Source organism: Vanessa atalanta, chromosome 10 (genome assembly GCF_905147765.1).
Source record: "Vanessa atalanta chromosome 10, ilVanAtal1.2, whole genome shotgun sequence".
Lineage (NCBI taxonomy): Eukaryota > Metazoa > Arthropoda > Insecta > Lepidoptera > Nymphalidae > Vanessa > Vanessa atalanta.
This window is the reverse complement of record NC_061880.1, coordinates 4,375,271-4,396,206: the sequence shown is the minus strand read 5'-3', so window position 1 is coordinate 4,396,206 and position 20,936 is coordinate 4,375,271. Positions and strand designations below refer to the sequence as shown.

General features: G+C 30.3%; 2 protein-coding genes across 2 annotated transcripts; both read right to left on the bottom strand.

The window, feature by feature from the left end:
- Positions 1-8,914: 8,914 nt before the first annotated feature.
- LOC125067061 (circadian clock-controlled protein daywake-like) lies at positions 8,915-11,058 on the bottom strand. Its single transcript, XM_047675439.1, has 5 exons — positions 11,043-11,058; positions 10,262-10,370; positions 9,823-9,950; positions 9,194-9,349; positions 8,915-9,083 (listed from the first exon to the last, which is right to left on the bottom strand). The coding sequence occupies exons 1-5, from the start codon at positions 11,056-11,058 to the stop codon at positions 8,932-8,934; spliced, it is 561 nt and encodes a 186-aa protein (XP_047531395.1). The 3' UTR covers positions 8,915-8,931.
- Positions 11,059-11,208: 150 nt separating this feature from the next.
- On the bottom strand, positions 11,209-16,432 carry LOC125066682 (ovoinhibitor-like). The gene is made up of 6 exons (XM_047674895.1): positions 16,259-16,432; positions 15,519-15,747; positions 14,055-14,194; positions 12,631-12,831; positions 11,754-11,975; positions 11,209-11,438 (listed from the first exon to the last, which is right to left on the bottom strand). Exons 1-6 carry the CDS (start codon positions 16,284-16,286, stop codon positions 11,248-11,250), a joined length of 1,011 nt encoding a protein of 336 aa, XP_047530851.1. The 5' UTR covers positions 16,287-16,432; the 3' UTR covers positions 11,209-11,247.
- Between the last annotated feature and the right edge of the window lie 4,504 nt (positions 16,433-20,936).

Sequence of the window (20,936 nt, the reverse complement as noted above, 5' to 3'; positions counted from 1 at the left end):
AATTTTGTTTGCCATTCCGACCAGCTGTACAAAATCGAGCTCTGACTTTCGTACCATATTTTAGCTAACCCGGACAATTTTTGCATAGCAAAATGTACTGTGCTCTTCTCGTCCCAGCCATAGACCATCGCACATTCGTTAACTTTTTTTAGCCAAATATCCATACGCTGGTTTTTCTCCGAAGGGTTAAACTCCGGTATGATGTTTTTGCTATCTCTATTCGAAATTTGTGTGCTATGGCTCGGCTGTGACGGAAAGATATCTTTAATAGACTTAATTATTTGAGTTACGTCTTTAGAAGAAAAGGATGGGCTACGTGACCTTTTAGAATCTCCTCGGTAGTCTCGCTCGGGTACGCGACTGCTGCTGCGGTGTTGGCCGCGTTCGTGGCCACTTCTGCGACCACGACTGCGGCTAAGGCTACAGCTGCGGCTACGGCTACGGCTACGGCTTCGGTTGCGGCTGCGGCTCTCCCGCGTCGCCCTTTGTGGCGACCCGCGGCGTACGCTCCGCTGACGACGTTGCTCCACGTCTAGTTCTCGTTGCAGCTCGAGCTCCAGTTGGCGAACCCGCTTCTGTTCTTTCCTCAGCGCCTCTTCGCGATCCTGCAGCCGGCGGCAGTAACTACGGCTGCGCCGATCACGCCCGAGAGTAAGGCTGCGCCTGGAGCGCGATCGGCCGCGTCGGGGAGTTTCTGCCGTCCGGCCAACATCGTTTGATTCCATCATCTGAAACTCGTAGCCGGAAATTGTGTGCATTAGATATAAAATCGGGCAACGTGATTTTTATTGAAAGGACAAAATCCTTAATACATTGAAAAGTATGCGTCCTACGCAAAAATAACGAAATTTTGATCCACCTTATAAATTATATATAATACCTTTATTTTTTTATATTTAATACCCATTATTATGTAAGTTTTTTTTTTTTTTTTACTTTCAATTTAAACTTTTCTTAGTTTATACGATAAAACTTTTTAGAATTAGATGGGAAGTATAACATCAGCTTGAACTTCGAAGGTAAGTGGCATTTCGTGAATATCATGCGTTCAATGTAGGTAGTCTATTTAACAAGACGGTTTCAACATGCTTTGGCTTTTGGTTCGGATCATATATATCACTATAATATACTTCTAATCGTGAAAACAAACTACAAAGATTAACAATCGGACTTTATAAGTCATAATTAAGTTGTAGGCGTGTACTTACATTTTTATTGGTTTATCCCACTTCTGAGATGTAAAAATAAATCCCCTTTATGTCACTGAACGTGTCGACAAAGGTTATAGTTAAACGCAAATATTTAGCTGACAATGACTATATTTCTTGAAATACAATACAGTAACTTTTAAAATATCGCTTCCCGCGCTTGGTAACCAACCGCCATCTTGTTTAGATGCCCCGCTCCTCCGAGCGGCCACCAGTGTGCCCAGTTCATAAAAAAAATACATTTTCCCGGTAAAGCTACTTTAAATTTAGGATAATTTTTTAAATAAACCTTACACAAATGACACTTCTAAATATTCTAGTTCTCTGGTTCACAACAATTACATTTTTTTTGTTAAGACTTTACTTTTTTTTATTATTATTAAAATTAGTTCATACATAACTTTAATTCTTATTATAAACAATCGATAAAATTAAACTCTTACGCAATATAAATAGCTTCCGTGTTATTGTTTTCGACTTTCTTTATTCTGTAAAAAATAAATATATGTTAGTAATTACATTTTTATTAATTATAAAATTATGTATTTAAAAAATATGTATCTTAATATGTCATAGTAGTTATAATGAAAAAAGATGCTTCGAGTTCATGGGGATCGAATGTAGTCATTTGATCCCCATGAAAGTTAATTGATGTTTTCCTTCCTTTGACCAAATACTCTATCGTAATTTTTAAGAATGGTTCGAAAAATCTGATTATATGCGAACTGGTTGCACTTTTTTCTAATAGATGTTTTCAATATTCATAATTTATAAAAAAAAAAAAATGTTTACTAATTAAATACTCTTACCTTTTAATATCGTTCATATGTATGTTCGGCGCTTGATTTATATAAACGTTTTTTAGTTTTCCTCACGCGTTTCACTTTATTTCCCATATTTACACAATTAAAATTTATAACAAATAATATAATAAAAAATCAAATGCCTAATTACTACTACACTATTTTAACTTAATATATTTATTTACAAGAAAGAATAAAATTATTATAAGAAAACATGAAACAATAAATTTACAATTAAAATTACAAAAAAATATCTCGTAACGTAATGAATGATGCGGCGAAAAGATCGACACGTCTGTATAGCATCAGGCCTCGGCCGGCAATCGGCATTGTCTGTACAGGGCGTTTACGCACACATGCGTACGCATTTTGTTCGAAAATAAGAATATCGGATTTAAAAAAAATCTATTGATTTTACTAAAAAAGTGACACCCAGGTTAAATAGTATATTGCTTGTAGAATAATCTGACAAAAAACCAGAATTATGGAACGTATATAAGTATAGTTATTATTGATTAAAAGATCTTTTTAGAGGTAACTTTGTGATTTTTTTCTATCGTACCAAATTAATTACATCATGTTTTCAAAATAACAAATACTTAGCATGTATCCTGAAGATTATCATATATTTTTTTCATTTGGTTTACTGCATTGGATCATATACTTTTTTGCATTATAAAACTTGCATTTAGCTCATGTAGTCCCCTTAAAATTAAAAAATAGTTACCAGGGTTCTGCAGAAACATTTTTGAAGTCTCTGACAGTTATAAGCATGCGAAATAGTAAAATTATCAATGTAATGCGAAATAGTAAAATACTTTTTACTATTTCGTGGATAAGCTTGAAATAATTATGGGTTGAAATAAAAGGCTGCAAGCTTAACATAACATTCGACAAAACGATGAATGCGGGTAAGCGGAAATCATTACTTTAATTAATTAATAATTGTATCTGTACAACTTACAGTATTCAACTTGTAACTTGAGAACATATACTTTACTAAAGTAAAAGTATTGAAAATATTAATAATATTAACTATTAACATCCATATGTAAGTAGTAAGATTGTGTGATAATGTTCTTTAAAATAAGATGTATGTAGTGCTTGTAAAAGTTGAGATGAATATATTATAACTTAATTTAGTAATAATATGAAAATAAATAAAAATAAAATTAACAACATTACAAAAGTATAAACAATTAAAAAACCTAGTCGTATTTTCAATTAGGGACTGGTACTGTCTTTCCTCATTGAAATACGTTCGTTCGAAATCCTATAATACGCATTATAATCAAATTAAAATACACAAATTTCATGGTATTACAAGTTACATGATCGTAAGGTGTTCTTGAATAATATATTAAAATCGACTAATTTATTTAAGTGTCATTTCACTTCCCCTTGTCCAATAATCTTAAAAACTTGTTTTAATAATGGAATTAATTTGAATTATCGATATGACATTAATTGTGACCTTTCTTCGTATACGATGTGCAGGCAAGCTGTGTAACAGTCCCAAACAAACAAAAGAACGAGGAGTAGAGATCGTAAAATAAAAACAAATATGGATAGCAAGAATGCAAAAAACAATGAAGTACTAATGCTTCTTAAATCCATCGATCCATTATTGAAGTTAGAGAGGTGCTATGGCATATTCAGATTTCATATCTTTGACGACCACCTGGGACCAATAAGCAGAATGATGAAAGTTTATGGAATCTGTATTATGTTTGCATTTACTATCCCGTATTGTGTTTTGTGTTTTTATTCTTATTCCAAAATAGAGGATTTTGATACTGTGGCAATTGTGGATACACTAGAAAATTTTCCCCTGTTAATAATGGCACTGCAGTATTTTATATTTATCATTATATCGTTACAGTTAAGTGATAAAAACATACTTCTTATAAAAAAACTTGCTCAAGTCGATCGTATATTAAATGTATCGATGAAAAAAGATTTTTTCGAGAATTTCCATAAAGATATAAAAATTTTGTTATTTTTATTTCTAATTAGTTACACTTTTTCGCTTATTCCTGATTTTTTTGATATCTTTAATGAAAGAAATTATTATCAAATAATTTCCGTTGGAATTGATTTTCCACGTCACCTCGAATCATTGTCTTTTTATATATTTATCAAAATACTGACTGTAAGATTAAATATCCTTAACAACCATTTAATAGATTTCATTAAATTAAAAAATGCTTCTCCTTTCATCGATAGTAATATATCAAATGAGAATTTATACTATACTTCAAACGATAGTAGAGCTTCTCATACAAATAATAAGACTATTCGTCTTGGCGAAGCTTATAAAATTATCGGTGAAGCAAATTACTTGATTAATGATATTTTCGAATTTCAGAACTTCATGTCACTCGTATCCACGTTTGCTTATATCATTATCACCCTTTGGAGTTCAATATATTTCTATCGTACTTTAAAGCAATTAAATTTGCTGCTAGCATTCACAGTGCAGTGCGTTTATGAAATTTTTATAATAAGCCTAATGTCTTATATTTGTGATGTGTTGAATTCGGAACGCAACACTACTAAAATATTAGTGAACGAGTTAATTGTTGACTATAAATTACCTAAAGCGATAAGAATTCAAGCTAAAGCTTTCATGGAATTAATCGAAGTGTGGCCATTGAAGATATTTGCTTACGACATGTTCACTATAGATATTAAGTTAATTCTTAAGTTTGTCAGTGTCTCAACGACGTTCCTTATAGTCATCATACAAATTTCGCACTTTATATGAATATGCGTAAAATTACAAAAATAAGGTAAATGTAAAATTTACACTATCTAATGTTAGTAACTTAAGTGATTACAAGTACCAGTAGTGACAATTCGAATCATATTTTTATTGTAAAGTAAAGATATTTCTTATTAAAATTGTAGTTTATTTATTGCATTCAAATGTTTTTAAAACTGTTATTATAGAATATCTGTAACGATAAAACAGGTATTTTTATAAATAATACTTATAATGGAGAATACGAGTGAAACATAATGTTCGAAACTTGCAAACTTTTATATGTTTTGGTCGAAATTCGTCAACCCTTGGCGAAAATTGCTATAGTAAAAATACTTTGTCTAAATATGGTACGGTGGGTGTATAATTTTTAAACATTTATTTGGTTTTTTTATATGTATCAATAGATATCGTTCGTTTTATTCTTTTTCTGAATCACGCTATCCTTTGTCAAAGGTAATACTAATATTAGATTAGTGATACAATTATTAAACTATCTTTGTCTTGTGAACGAACGGTGTTTTATTTATGGTCCTTCGACCTGGATGAAATATCAGGATGAAAATGGCAGTTAAGTTAATGTGAGTGTGTCATATAAGAATAAACTGTTAGTAGTTACGAGTACTAAACTAGTAAATATACAAGCAAGCAAAGTGAGTTGGGACTTAGAAAATGTTGGCTTATCGTCATCAATATTATGATTAAGAAACACATCGTAAATTAATATTACAAAACTACTACTAAATGCATATTCAATTTAGATAATTATTATATTTGTATAACTTCATAAACTTATTCTTAAAACCAAATAGAATCATGAATCAACAATGACAATATATTTACCAACTTTGTACCATAATATAAGTGTATTATAAATTTGTTAAGTTCTGATCATTGTGAACAAATGGCTTAATTTTATTATCAAGTAAAAAAAAAGAATAACGCGTTAAAATAAACATTTGTATCCAATGAAGAAGTTCATGGCAAAACTCTCATATTTAAAATTAAATGAAAATTCAAATATGCTTTATAACGATTTCTTTAAATTAATTAAAAAATATTTTTATGTAATATTTAGTTCTAAGACAGTTAATTCTAGGAACTTGTGAAGATCAGAAAAATGAAAGACCATACAACAGGTCTTTTTTCATTCATTAGCTATGTTAGTGCCTACTCATAACTATTCAAGCGATTATGCCATACAGCCAAGTCATTGTACATAAGACAAAAAAGATTTGATGCACCAGATAAAATTAAAATGATCTGGAAAATTATTAATTGCGACCTGGAAGAGTCAAAAATACCATCTTCGACTACAGGGAAGACGCAACTGTTTTTGAATTTTTTTTGCTGACATTTCAATTTCGACTTCTAAATCACTTATTTTCTCGTTGCTAATTTAAAGTTAACTTTTTAAATGAAATAGATCAAAATAAAAGAACACGACTTAAATTTTATTAGAAAATGGATACACAAATGTAAATGTTTGTTTAATGACTTATCGAAATTGATTGATTTGTTTAAGTGCTATTGTTTTGTGCCCTATTCCTACAAACTCGTTACAGTAATGGAAATTAACTTTATTTAACTTTGTAAGCGATGGAATGCCGCTTATTAGAAAAGTATTTTTTCCAAGTGTAGAGCACATATACGTATGTATATAATAGGCAAGCTCAGTAATTCATAATATAACGAAAAACAAATATGGATAACCAGAAAATAAAAAACGATGAAGTACTTACATTTCTTAGCTCAATTGATCCATTACTGAAGTTGGAAAATTGTTATGGAATATTTCGATTTCACTTAAAAGGGGATCGCCTGGTACCTATTAACAAAATGATGAAAATTTATGGAATCTGCCTGATGTCTACTTTTTTTACTGTTTATTGTGTATTCTCCTTATATAATTGGACAAATGTTGAGGTTTTTGATGTGGAAACAATTGTGAATCTACTAGAAGAATTTCCGATGTTGATAGTTGCAATTCAATATGTTATATATACTTTTATACTCATAAATTTAAGTGATAAAAACATAGTTCTAATTAAAGCAATTGTCAAAATCGATTGCTTATTGGATTTATCGAGAAACAAAGAGTTTTTTAAGAAGTTTCAAAATCATTTAAAAGTATTGATATTTGTTTTATTTATTGTTTATGTATTATCGCTTAGTCCTTTCTTACTAGAATCATTTGGTTATTTTAATATTATTTTTACTATATCTATTATCAGTATGGATTTTCACCGTCATGTCCTATTGTTTTCTTTTTACATATTATTAAAAATACTGACTATAAGATTAAAAATCCTTAATAAATATTTAATCGATTGTATAAACTTACAAAATGAAAATAATACAAAAGTAGTTATATATAATATAAATAAAGACATTTATTATCATAACAAAGGGCGAGCAACGAAAAATAAGAAGATAATTCGCCTTGCTGAAGCATATAAAATCATCGGCGAAGGGAATAACTTAATCAATGAAATTTTCGAATTTCCGAATTTAATGATCGTCGTGTTCACGTTCTCTTATATTATAATTACCCTTTGGAGTTCAATATATTACTACCGTACTTTGAAAAAGTTACATTCATTTATAGCATTATCATTACAGAGTATACTCGAATTTTTTACAATGGGCCTAATGACCTACGCTTGTGATATGATGAGTTCGGAACGTAATGCTACTAAAATATTGGTCAACGAGTTAGTTATGGACTATGACTTGCCGAAAGCAATGAGAATTCAAGCTAAAGCTTTTATGGAAATAATCGAATTGTGGCCAATGAAGGCATCTGCTTACGACATGTTCCCTATAAATATTCAGTTAATTCTTAAGTTTGTCAGTGTATCAACGACGTACCTTATAGTAATCATTCAAGTATCGCACTTTCTGTAGTTATTTGTTTATTAATTGTTAATAAAACCATACTTTACATACATGACCGTATCGTTTTTACTAAAAAACACTCATTTATAAATTACCCGAGATTTTGGTATCAAAACACATTTTATATTATGTAAAATTTCCAACCGTAATAATTGTTTTGGATATTTAAGTTTTTTTTTCCAATACAAAATGAAATCTACACCGGAAGACCTGTTGCACGTTTTGGAGAAGGTTTTAGAATATATACATTTAATATTATTATATAAAATATAATACCCGCTTTAGATTTAGAATTATCGTGACGAGCCTAAAAATCTGTCATAAAATGTTCATGAGTTTATTAAATAATGTGAAATTAAACTGTGGTTTTATTTATCAGTGATACCTTATTTAGTGTTTAATCGCAATACGAATAATATATTTAGATTAATATATATTACATAACACAGCTGATACAAAATATAAGACACAAAAGCTTGTATATATTCCAAAACCACGAATATCTTTAATACCTTCAGAATACCTTTTTATTTTATTTTATTTTCATGAAGACAACCAACAGTAGATAAAATATCACATCCAAAAAAAAATTACATTTAAAAATTATCAAGGCAAAAGTTCTATTACTTACAGGTAATTTCACCATGCATTACCATATTAAATAATGTAATTATTGAAAATATAAATTAAACATAAGACACACACACATATTTTTAAGCTCAAAAGAGTACAGTTCGCGCTTATAGTCTGTTTTGCCATGACACATGATAACAGAAGACTGTTTTTCGCATGGAAATTTTTAAAAATGCCTGTTCGAGAATGAGTTTTACGAGCAGTCTGATAGATCTAGCCCAGGAAAGTTAAACCTATGTGTTGTTTTTTAAATTTATATCATGTAATTTTTAAACAATATATAATTTGCAGACGACCAAAGCCACGGGCAGCAGCTAATTTTAGTATGAAATAAAAATAAAAATGTTAAATAATACGTGTTAATTATAAAATATAAAAAACATATATTAGGTTTCACTATTTTTTATATTTATACATTGTTAAATATAAAAAATAGTGAAACCTAATGGCGTCCTTGCAAAATACCAAATGAATTAATATTAATTGTAATTGTAGCCTCTCGACTCGACAAGAGCGCCTTTATTTTGAACTAAGATAAACACAAATATTTATGAAGAAAAACAATAACAATAACAGCTGACAATATTTTATTTATATTTCAACTTGGTTAATACTATATTAAGGCTCACGTAACAAGAAGGTTACATAGTGGAACCGCATTGAATAACTTTGTTAGGTTATCCATTATAGAATTGATACAATATTCGATTATTGGGCTTCCAAACTCTTCTGCTACTATTTGCCAATTCTGATTCATGAAATCCAGAACTGTTCTACCTGAAAATCAAGAACGTATAGGATTGTAAATAAACAGATTCATAGAAAAAATGCGCTGACTTTTTCATAGCAAAAGAGCAAGATGTACACGTAATAATTCTTATACTTACTCATTTCAGGGTTTCCTTTGATAAGGTTTGTCATGTTGTAAAAAACGCGACCTCCAAAAGTATGTGTCGTTTTTATGTTTTTAATTTGCACGTAATTTTTACCGTCTGCTTTTGTCACAGATGACAAGTGTAAAACGCAGCGTATCTTCAAACTTCCTAAAATATTTTAATACGTTAATGACACGGCGAATTAAACGATATGGAATTCTTTTGCATTTCTGTATTGCGCAGGGTAGATCAAGTCAAGATCTTTTACAAAATAATTTTGGACAATTTTATATTTATTGATATTTTCTATTGAATATTCGACAAACCCTTTTGTCGAACTGAAAAGCACCATCTGTTCTGTTTTTACAAATTTTCCGTGAGTAGTTCACCTTCTATCTAAAATATAATCATCGTTTTTCGGAGTATAAATGTAAAGAGGAAAATTTCAAAATATTTTATTTGAAAAGTTCACCCTTTATTTAAGGATTGTTTTTGTTATACAGGTATATGACATAATACCTTTTGAAGATTTACTCCCCTCTTTTTTATAACTAGTTTTACTAATATTAGATAACTATCAATCGGTTAAACAAGATAGAATCAGTATAGTGAAAATTAAAAAAAGACCTTATGTTACTCACTAGTTTTGATTGTGGACTGCCCTTCTCCATTAATAGGGAATGTGAAGAGACTCCCTGAAGAACGGTACTTTCCCCTACTTATCAGGTTGCATTCAAATTGCACATCGAATTTTTCTTCTTCTATCTGTCTGTAAAAAGATTTAGTTAAAAAAACAACAATAAATTTATTTAAAAAAAGTTGAAATATCAAACATCCGCTTTATTTTCATTCATATGATGCATGACTTTGATGTATTTATATCAACAGGATATTTTTCTGTATATAAATATTATTGATGCGCCTGCAAGTTATTATTACCAGGCAACATCACTGTTCTACGTATAATTAACTAACAGTCATTTTGCTTCCACTAATCCATTTCTATTTTCTTAAATATTTATAATACTATATTGAATTAAGCGATTATTAAAAAAATAAAACATATTACTTTTTACTTACCTTACATAGTCGACTATGCATTTCTGAAGGCCTTTTGTGTAGGCTTCCTTGAACTCGATCACAATGTCTCCAGAGAGTTTTAAAACTAAGCTGTCTACTTCAAAAGGATCTAACGACGTGATATTTAATTCAGGAATTCCGTGTATAAATTCGGGTAAAATAACTTGAAGTGATTGCTTTAAACATTCAGATGAAGTGCCTAAGCAAGGTATTTTGAACCCTTCTGTTAAAAAAAAATAATACAAATCAACCTCGTGCAAAATAATATATTTAAATATTGGTTTCTGTGAAACAGCTATTATTGTAATTAATAAGCCCGTCAGTAACTATATATATATACATATAGTTAAACATTAGCGTTATAAAGTTAAAGTTTGTTAAAGTTACACTAGTGTTGCTACTGTTTACACGAGAACAGATGGTCACTTATTTAGTAAATAATAAATACATACGAAACTGCTTCGTGTTATTGTTAGCGTTTACTATTGTTAAAATAAATGGCACTATAATAATAAAATTAAACACGTGCATTTTTAACTGTTTTTTAATATTATGTTTAACACAATACACTTGCAAGCAACGGATCGTCAATAATAATTATTTATAATCGTTTAACAACACTTTATATAATTTTAAAGAACCTAATTACTTATAGGAAATAAATTAAAAAATACAATTTAGTAATTGTTTCCAAATAATGATTTTATGCAATGTCTCCCTAAATATCTAAACATAATGACATGTTCAATTATTATAATAACTAGTTAATAATATTTTATACGATACGGTTGAATCATATTCACAGAATATATAAAAACATTTCGATGTGCATTTGTTTATAAATCCGACTAGTATTTTAGCTTATTTTAGCCGTAGTATTTTAGTTGCCACAATATTTTCAATATTTTCTATTATTTAGCCGTAGTATTTAATAAAGCAATGTAATAGTTATATAAATTAAAATAAAAAAAATCATTCGTATTTTTTTAACTTCTTATGAAGATGATGTCACCATCTCCTTCGTTGGTACTGAATATTCTGTCCAATACATCTTGTGGGACGGTAAAGTCCTGATCTGTTTCATGCGACATTGTTTTCTTTAAGTCTTTTTCGTCATCTTTATTTAAGCTTGTTGAAATTTCAGCGGAACAGTGTGATCGTTTCAAAATGGTTACATCTGAAAAGTTAAGAATATTTTTTTAATGTCAATGCTAATATATTTTGTGTGCATAACGCCGTGTGCGTTCAAAATCGTTTTATAAATTCTGACGATTCAATTAGAATTGATTTAATTACAACAGTTGATAGGTGGCATACTTTTATTACACTACATATTTGTTTTTGCTTCGTATTGATGGATTTTTTAAGACAGTTTAAATCGCTTTTGTTTACAGAGTGTTCTATTAAAATAAACTCGTATTAACTCTCTCTATAGTAAGAAGAGGATATCTTATATATACCTATATATCAGAATTTAACGGGATAGACTTACCGATTCCGCAATTCCTAGCACACTGTAATTTAGCTATATTATAATAGGTCTTTTGGTTGGAACCACAAACTGGATCGTATTCCGGTGTCGTTGGGCAAATTTGTAAGCATAAGAGGAATTCTTTAGTTAGCTCGTAAGGTATTAGAGATCTCGTGGCAACAAATGAGTCTGTTGTGGACTTAGGACGCTTTGGACACGGAGAACGACGATTTAATTGGACATCTGAAATACAATATTACTATATTCAGATTTATAAATATCATTACACGTTTTAAATATTATTCAGATTTTTCTATTCTGGAATTGAATAGTTTATAAGTATATGTACATATATATAATTGATTCTTCGTTATCTTATACTAAAATATATTTTATTCAAAGTAAATCAGAAATATGTTTGTCGGAAATTTTTAAATATACTTTAATAGGATCTAAATTACATAAATTGTGGTTTTAGTAGCGTCAAGATGGTTTTCTCAATAATAACAGAAAACGTGATCATATACTTTATAATCCATCTATTATAAATATGAAATATTAATTTAAATAGGAGGTAAATAGTTCGCATAAAGTATCGGAAACTATATTTAGCATACACATTTGCGTTGCAATCGAAACGAACGAAAGACCACATCTATATACGAGTATATGTATACACATAAGAATGAACCCCTAGATAGTGTGTGATAATAGTTTTAAGATATTCAATTCAATGATTATATACTACACCCTACAATGTTAACGCACAACCAACTATAATATAAGAATTTATATTCCTTGTGGCTTTAATAACAATATCTCAGTCAGTACCTTCTACGCAGACGAATTTGTACCTAAAATATTATGTGTAACATAGATAAAAACTAAATATTCTTACCCACACCACATACTTGGGCACAGAACAGCTTTCCGTAATTATAATATGTAATATTATTGGTACCACATACAGGATTGTATTCTTGTGTCGAAGGACATAATAACATACAAGATTTTAACATCTCATTTTGATTTACTGTCGTCGGTGTTGTGGTAGTTTCTGACCACCCAGGACACGCAGACAATTTCCGAATACGTACGTCTAAAAATAACAAAATATATTATTATTATATTACTACATAAATTATATAACTTTTATCCATACTAACACAGGGAGGTGAAATAACATTGTACAGGATTTTATTTATTTATTTTGTAATAACTTTTACACATTTGTCTATGTTATGTTTTATGGCTAAGCAAAACAAACGTTTTTTTTTTTTATAATATAGATTAGCCGTTCAAATAGGTCGCCTAGTATCCACCACAACCCATAGAAATTGGCATTTTAGGAAATATTAATCTCTCCTTACATCGCCAACGCGCCACCAACCGGCAGAATCTTGTAGTTACACTGGCTCACTCACCTTTCAAAGTGGAACTCAATAACATTAAGTGTTGCTGTTTGGTCGTGGAATATCTGATGAGTGGATGGTACCTACCCAGACGGGCTTGTATAAAGCCCTATCACCAAGTAAATTATAAATGAATACTGAGAAAGCTTGACCCAGGGGAAAGACAATGGCTACCTAGTATGAAAGAAATGAGCACTGAGAGGGGAAATATAAAATACAAATATGACATATAAAAACACACAAAATTGCAATGTTATAAATATCATTCATGTGTAAAGCTAGTTAAATATAAGTGTGCTTATCAATAATATTATGCTTAATTGATTCATTTACAATTATCTAACTTATTTGCGGTTTAACTCGGATACATTTTTTCTATAATGTCGACTTCATAAAATATAAAATATACTGTTTTGCAAAATCAGTTGACTGTTATGGTCTACCTTAAGGAACCCTTAAGCTAATAGCATGATGTTATAAAGGCTATCTATTGCAAACATATTTATTCTTCATATTAGCGCCTTGAATAAACTCTAATATAAATATACATATTAGATAAGCGCTTCCTTCGGACAAGACATAATAGTACAATATATTATGTATATATAGATAACATACTCATACTAACTGAAACCACAGCAAAATTTAAAATTTAATAAAATTCATACTGCACAAATAATATTACATTATACGCAATTTTACCCCCTCGAGGTGTGAATTAATAAAAATAGCCTATGTCCTTTCTCGGGGATTAAACTTACTCCAAATTTCATCTTTCATCAAACTTGTTACGGTTACGTGTCTTAACCTTGATAGCGTAACAGACAGACGGGGTGACTTTGCATTTAAAATATTTATATGAATTAAAAAAATACTGTCAATTATTAAGCGAATAATGTTTTCAACTTACCTACTCCACAATTCATGGCGCATTCTAATTGGTTCAAATTGATGTACGTGACGTAGTCTGTGCCGCAGACGGGATCGTAGTTAGTATCCACATATTGACATGAATTCATACATGTTTCAATATTTTGTGGATTAGGTAAACTGTTAAAAAATGAGTGAAAATAATGATGTAAAAAAATCTGGCACTGGATTTTATTGGATTACAATGTCAAATTCCTTTACAGATTTCAATAATAACAAAATTGATGTAGACAGCCATACAATAACTTGGGTTATTAGTCCACACGGAGATCGGAGACGATTGACGCTTATATGAAAATGTTTACTATTTGGCAAATAAATTAGTTTTATAATATATATGGCTGTCTTGGACATAGGACATAATTCGGGCATTCCCTGAGTAAATGCGTTATCAATTCACAAATCTTTACATATCCTAATAGATTCAAGCACCAACACTAACCCAAGCAACCTTCTGTGTTGCTTGGGTTTATGTTGACGTTGTTTCAATGTTATGGTCCTATACGGTTTAATTAATCTTTATCAATTTATAAAATCGAAAGGGCATTTGCCATAACCAGCAGTAGTCTCCCTGTCTATTGACGCTGCTTTGGTGAGTTCGTGGGTACGTCGTTTCCCTGTTCCTTGACCCAATAAAATAGGTGGTTATTAGTCTTATAGTTAGTCTACTGCGATCTTATTTGTATTGGCTAATGTCTGAAACGTCTTGAACTTTATTTAATCACTAATTATTTGCTCGTGGTGATAAGAATACATCTCCGCCTGGAACACTAAGCACTAAACGCCTGCGTATTTTATTTTCACCATTATTTGTTCCAGGGATTGTAAGTTATGATGCATTTTATGACAGGTCATACTGTGCAGTTGAAACCACCCGCTATATCCAAGGACAAAATTACCATATTTACATATATATATTTTTTATATTTTACTTTAACACGTTATAATAGTTCAGTTCAATTGCATGAATTTTTTAGTAACATTATCTCTTGTATTTTGCCCATCACTGGCAGTAACTAAATTGGTCAATACGATTTGGTCATGGAGTAGTTCTATTTGCCCGGTTCTTGCAAGATTAATAGCGTTGCCTCCTTTCACAGTACTGAAAATCATGACATTTCAAGGCATCTGGTAAATAACTCCAGGAAAAACTCGTTGTTCGTGGCAATTGCTTCCACGTAAATGCAAGTGAATTCGACTTCTTCGGGAACTTTCTTAATGTTATAAGATCTTATATATTGATATGATATTGTGGGGCGGCAGAGCTCTTTTCATTGTATAGCCTATATCTGTATTTAAAATGTAACTTAACATAATATACATTTTTTATATTAATCGGGTTAGGAGGGTTTTCCGGAAATATGTAAGATTCCAGAAAAATACACAAACTATCACTTTTTAGCTAGCTGTCGTAACATATTATACTAAAACAAAATACTCTTACTTGTTGTGGGGGGCATCGTCATAGTCATCGTCCGGGAAAAACAACTTATCTTCATAATTTTGTTCCTCGTCAACAGAATGTCTTCTATTACGAAGTATAGGATCCCATGAGCCTTCTACATAACTAGTCTCTGGATTATATTGGTTTTTATCCAAGCCGGTCGCGACGTTGCTTTTCGTCAAAAAAGATTCTCGACAAAAAACTTTTTGGTTACCTAAACCTAAAGAAACTGTAAAGAGATACTGTATATTAAAATGATGATGCACATTGAAAATATTAGAATTTAATTTAATTTTAAAAGAAAAAAGAGTCGCCTGTTGATTCTGGTTTGAAAACGGATTTTAGACTAAAAGTTCGATCAAAATAGGAAAAATAGTGGTAAGTAATATCCATCTTGGGTATATCGTAATTCCCACTGAGTTTCTTTCATCGGTTCTTCCGAGTTCTTTTGGATTTCTTTCCGAAATCCGAAATTATTGTTTTACTTGAGTATATTACAAAAATAAAATAAAATATATCGTCACACTTAAAAATATTAAACTACGAGTACCTACAGAGAATTATAATTTGAAAATTCCTTCTTTAAGTAACCAATTTATTTTTTATAATATACTGATCCCATGTACCCCAAACATTGCCATTATAATAAATGTAAAGAAACGTATCTACACAAATAAAAATATTTTTTTAACAATCTTTTCCTCTAATTATACTTAAGTAATAATAAAAATTGAACTTACTGAATACACAAAATAAGTATTCTTTCATCACGTTACACTTCAATAACAACAAAAACAATATAATTGACAAAAACTTTGCTCGACAAGCAGATATCTAATCACTCGTAACTAGCGTTTGAAAATGCCTCGTAACAACGTGTGTAAACTTATGATATGCGTGTCTCGAATCTCCATAGAAAAACCCGCCTGTGTCATTATATACTTATAGACATATATACTATACTTCGTTCTCTGTGTTCCGCAAATTTAACAAAGAGTGATTCATAATTTATAAAATGCATAGGAGTTAACGCGGTGCAACTAGATACATTTTAAGTTTTATGTAAACATAAATATATCGTATTTTATCAATGAACCGAGCATAACTTTATCTTTTACTTGGAGTGCCTGATACTTAAGTTTTAAATTAAATGTTTTTATGACATTTATAAAAAAAAATTGTAAGGCTTTGTGTTCATCTGAATAGGTACCACCCACTTATCACACATTCTACCGCTAAAAAGCAATACTTATTAGTGTTCCGGTTGGAAGATTCAATGAGTCAGTGTAACTTCAGGCACAAGGAATACATACAATCTAAGTTCTCAAGGTTAGCGGCGCATTAGCGATGTAACAAATTGTAAATATTTTTTACAGCGCCAACAATTTTAAGCGATGGTGGCCACTAACCATTGGGTTTCTTATTTGCCAGTCTACATAGCTATTACATATAAAATAAACACACATTTATAAGCGGTTTTTGGGATAAAATTTGCCTTTTGCCAACTAACAACTAACTAACTAACTTGCCAACTAACATTATAATAATGACGTTTTTAGGTGGTAGTTAACTCTGTAGTTACACTGACTTACAGAAAGCCCTGCGCTAGAAAGCCTTAGCTCCCCGTGTTGGTGGCATATTGGTTATATAAGGAATAATTAAAATTTCTTACATCGCCAGAATCTATGGGTGATAATAATTACTCATTAGAGCGTTCGCCTTACTATAATATAAAAATGTAAGATAAAATAATTAATTAGTCAACATTCCCTCACGGAGCTACCTTTAGGCAATGTGGCTTAGTCCGAGTTAAAAACACTTTAAGTGCCAACGCCAGCTCTACATTTCGAGAATTATCGGTCACGCAGACTTAGCGAGTATTTTTTTAATCATATAAGACTGCCTAGTTGGTCTAGTCAAAAACGTCAAGCCTATCTTACGTCTAAACTCTTACCGGTCGGATTTACTGTCCCATCGGATTATTGCGCACAAACTTGTGCACTATGTATGTTGTCCTGCCTAATTGCCAAGTCTTTGAATTCAGTCGCCATTGCCAAAATCGGTCAGGAGGACATCGTCATTATCATAATAATGATATTTAAAATAAAATGTATTCACATATATGTAATTTATAATTTAACATATTGTCTAAATTGTGAAATATATAATTACGATTTATTAGAAATACCTTATATAATTTTATACATAATAACAAATAAACTCATTTATAATTGAATATCGCATATATATTTTTTAATTAAAATCATATCCTTAAATACGTCTAATTTCTAGTAATATCCGTATTAACACAGTTGTCTTAGAATATTTTTATTTCTTACAGAAATACGTTAGCTATATTTAACGAGAACCACTTTAGTCCGACACTTAATACCGTTTACATAATATACTCACTCTCTCACTCATACTAAAGATTCCGTGCACATACTTTATTAGCATAACATTAAAGCGAAGTAAATCTGACCAAAATTTTAATCGAATTTTAAAGCCAGTTTCAATGATGTTTTAACTAAATTAAAGTCTAATAATTCTGACTACAGTAAAATTGAAATTGATCGTAGCAAGTAACGTATTGAATTAATTTATTTTTTACTAGTTGTCGCCCGCGGCTTCGCACGCATTTTAGGGATTGGCCGTCAGGTGCTAGGTATAAATAAATGTTACTTCATCCTACCAAAATATGAAGCCTCCGTCAAACCAAATTTCGTCAAATTGGGTTCAATGTTTTAGGCACAGAACAACAGACAGAAAGGCGGAAGAAAGACATACTTTCGCATTTAGTATACATTAGGGTATACTATAAATCTAAGAAAAAATATATATAATAAACATTTTTAATGTAGGAAGACGGACAGCTGAATACTTAAATTATTATACGTAAAATATCGAGATTAGTTTAATGAAATATTAAAGCGTTAATTTTTTGTTATATATAGAAGTAGATATACATATGCCGTAGATTTATTTAAAAATTGATAATATATCAATTTCACTAGTGACAATTTTAATACAATAGAACATTAATAGTTTGAATGTAATAAAATTTCATAGATGGATAAACTTGTGTACTAATAAAAGTATGAATATCAATTTTATTTTTATTTTGTATACTCAAAAAGAAAACTCATAACCATCTTGAGTTTTAGAAAAGTTTTTTTAATAACCAGAAAATTTATCTATAGTTCAAAAAGTTTATATAAAAATCTATTGACATGAAAGGATTGTTCTATTTTTTTTGGACTTAATTACAAACGAAATAAAACAGCGGATAAAAGCAACCGTTTATTACTTTTTATATGCAGAATTTGTAAGAAATACGCGTAGTTAAAATAGTTAAATACACAGTGACACAAAATTGATATAAATAATAAATATTCTAGCTTTAGAAAAAGTAGATAGTGGACAGGATTTTAATTCATACTTATATTTTGGTACTAATATAGTTTTTTGGATAAATCACCGTCATAGTCATTTTGAACAAATGATATAAAATTATATTTCTCGTTTGTCGCTCTTAGAATAAGCGTTTCAAAGAATTTTACGTTCATAAAGACACACAGACAGCGACTTTGTTGTATACATTTTCTAGATAATGAGAATTACTTTAATTTTTCATTTTGTTCAGTTTTAAACAATACTTCTTTATATCCAAATAGGTTTTTCCCTAACAATTCTTACGAAACTATTGCAACACTAAATTGTATGATACTAGGTCAAGTTAAGTCAGTTCTATAAATATTAGCTTGATGAAGACATTTACGTTTAAAAATATTGAATCACGTAATATCTTAGACGTATAAAACATGCTTAGCGAACACTCTAGGTCAGGGGTTTACAAACAATGAACAGCGGGTTGGTTTCGCAGCACTACCATCGTAGTTAAAAATTTGATCTTTATTCTAATTAATTCCTGTATGATATAATGACTTACCTGTGTTTATATTTAAAGACAACAATCCCTAACGCAAAAAAGTTTGAACACCTTTGCCTTAGACCAAGATTACTTTCCCACTACATGTGACATGAATGAATCAATAAGATTTACAAAGTAATTTATATCCGCAATGCGTTATAGCAAATAGGATCACCTAAGTGTGATTTTAAAGTTTTAAATAGTATAAAAAAATGCTTTTTATATTTCTTACAAATCACGTACATTAACACGTCATGGTAATTACGTTCGCTAGTGCACATCGTCATAGCGTAACATCAGTCGACATTGTTAGTCCATTTTAGGGTAATTTGGTGGACAATAAATATGATGAAATTAGTATCAATTGACGACTATCATAATTTATATTCTTTCACTAATTACACTGACCTTTTTCAAGCATAAGCCAATGAGCAACTCGTTCCATGAAAATGAGAATCTCATGAAAGTTATTGAAGAAAAACTTGCAAAATTGTTGCTAAAATTAATAAGGACGTTAAGTTGTCTTACTTTAAGTATACGGGCTTAAAGATTGAAAAAAAAAATGTAATGTCAAATTAACGTTCAATATTGTTCTATTATGCTGCGAAAACAAAACCTAGCGCTGTGTTACAAATTAACACGAATGTACATTTATCCAAAGTAAAGTGAATGATTGTCTGTTGTTTTTCCGTACCTGTTTGTATTATGTTCGCTGTTGGCTGCTTAATTTATATCTAAGTGATGTATAATTGCACTACAGTGTAACATCGTAGTACAACGTACAACGTCGTACAACGTACTATTACGTTATCCAAATTATTGCAGTGCTATTGTTATAAACCCACATTTGTATCTCGATACATTTGGTTACTGTTAATATTGCTTTTAAGCGATCTTACTTTTATATAAAAGCTCGTCATCGTTCCCGGTTTCATCTATTAAACCGATTGGTTCTCGATTCTCGATTATGAACATTTTAATTATTTATTTTATACTAGCTGTTGCCCGCGGCTTTGCTCTCGTGCAAATTGTGTATAAATAATTTAAAATATTATGTTAATTTAAGACCTCTTTGTAAACCACATATTTAGTTCAACTTTCGTGGGCTAGATCCACCAGACTGCTCGTATATGTCACTCTCTAACAGGCTATTTAGAACTTTCCATGCGAAAAACAGTCTTCTGTTAGGTCTACTCGGGCCATTTTAAAGTTTTGACCTTGTGCTTCATTAATTATCATGGCGAAACAGACTGTAAGCGCGAACTGTACTCTTTTGAGCTTAAAAAGGTATTCTGAAGGTATCAAGGATTTTCGTGGAATATACATAGTTTGTCATCCATCCATCGTTCAATGTCAACTGTAGCCTGTATGACATTACGATCAAGTGCCTATTAGCCCTCCTATCCATCCTATCGTCTCTCAGTAACAATATTGGCACGCCAATCTTTTTAATTAAAAAATGACCGAATTCAAGACTAACTTATATA

Excerpts from the sequence above, each read along its gene's own strand:
- LOC125067061 (XM_047675439.1), bottom strand. Across the intron at positions 9,350-9,822 it reads GCAGTCCACAATCAAAACTA|GAAGTTTGAAGATACGCTGC; the intron begins GTGAGTAACATA and ends AAAATATTTTAG. Across the intron at positions 9,084-9,193 it reads CAAAGGAAACCCTGAAATGA|GTAGAACAGTTCTGGATTTC; the intron begins GTAAGTATAAGA and ends CTTGATTTTCAG.
- LOC125066682 (XM_047674895.1), bottom strand. The coding sequence starts at position 16,286 with ATGAAAGAATACTTATTTTGTGTATTCA. Across the intron at positions 15,748-16,258 it reads ATACTTATTTTGTGTATTCA|TTTCTTTAGGTTTAGGTAAC; the intron begins GTAAGTTCAATT and ends ATCTCTTTACAG. Across the intron at positions 11,439-11,753 it reads TGCTAGGAATTGCGGAATCG|ATGTAACCATTTTGAAACGA; the intron begins GTAAGTCTATCC and ends TTAACTTTTCAG.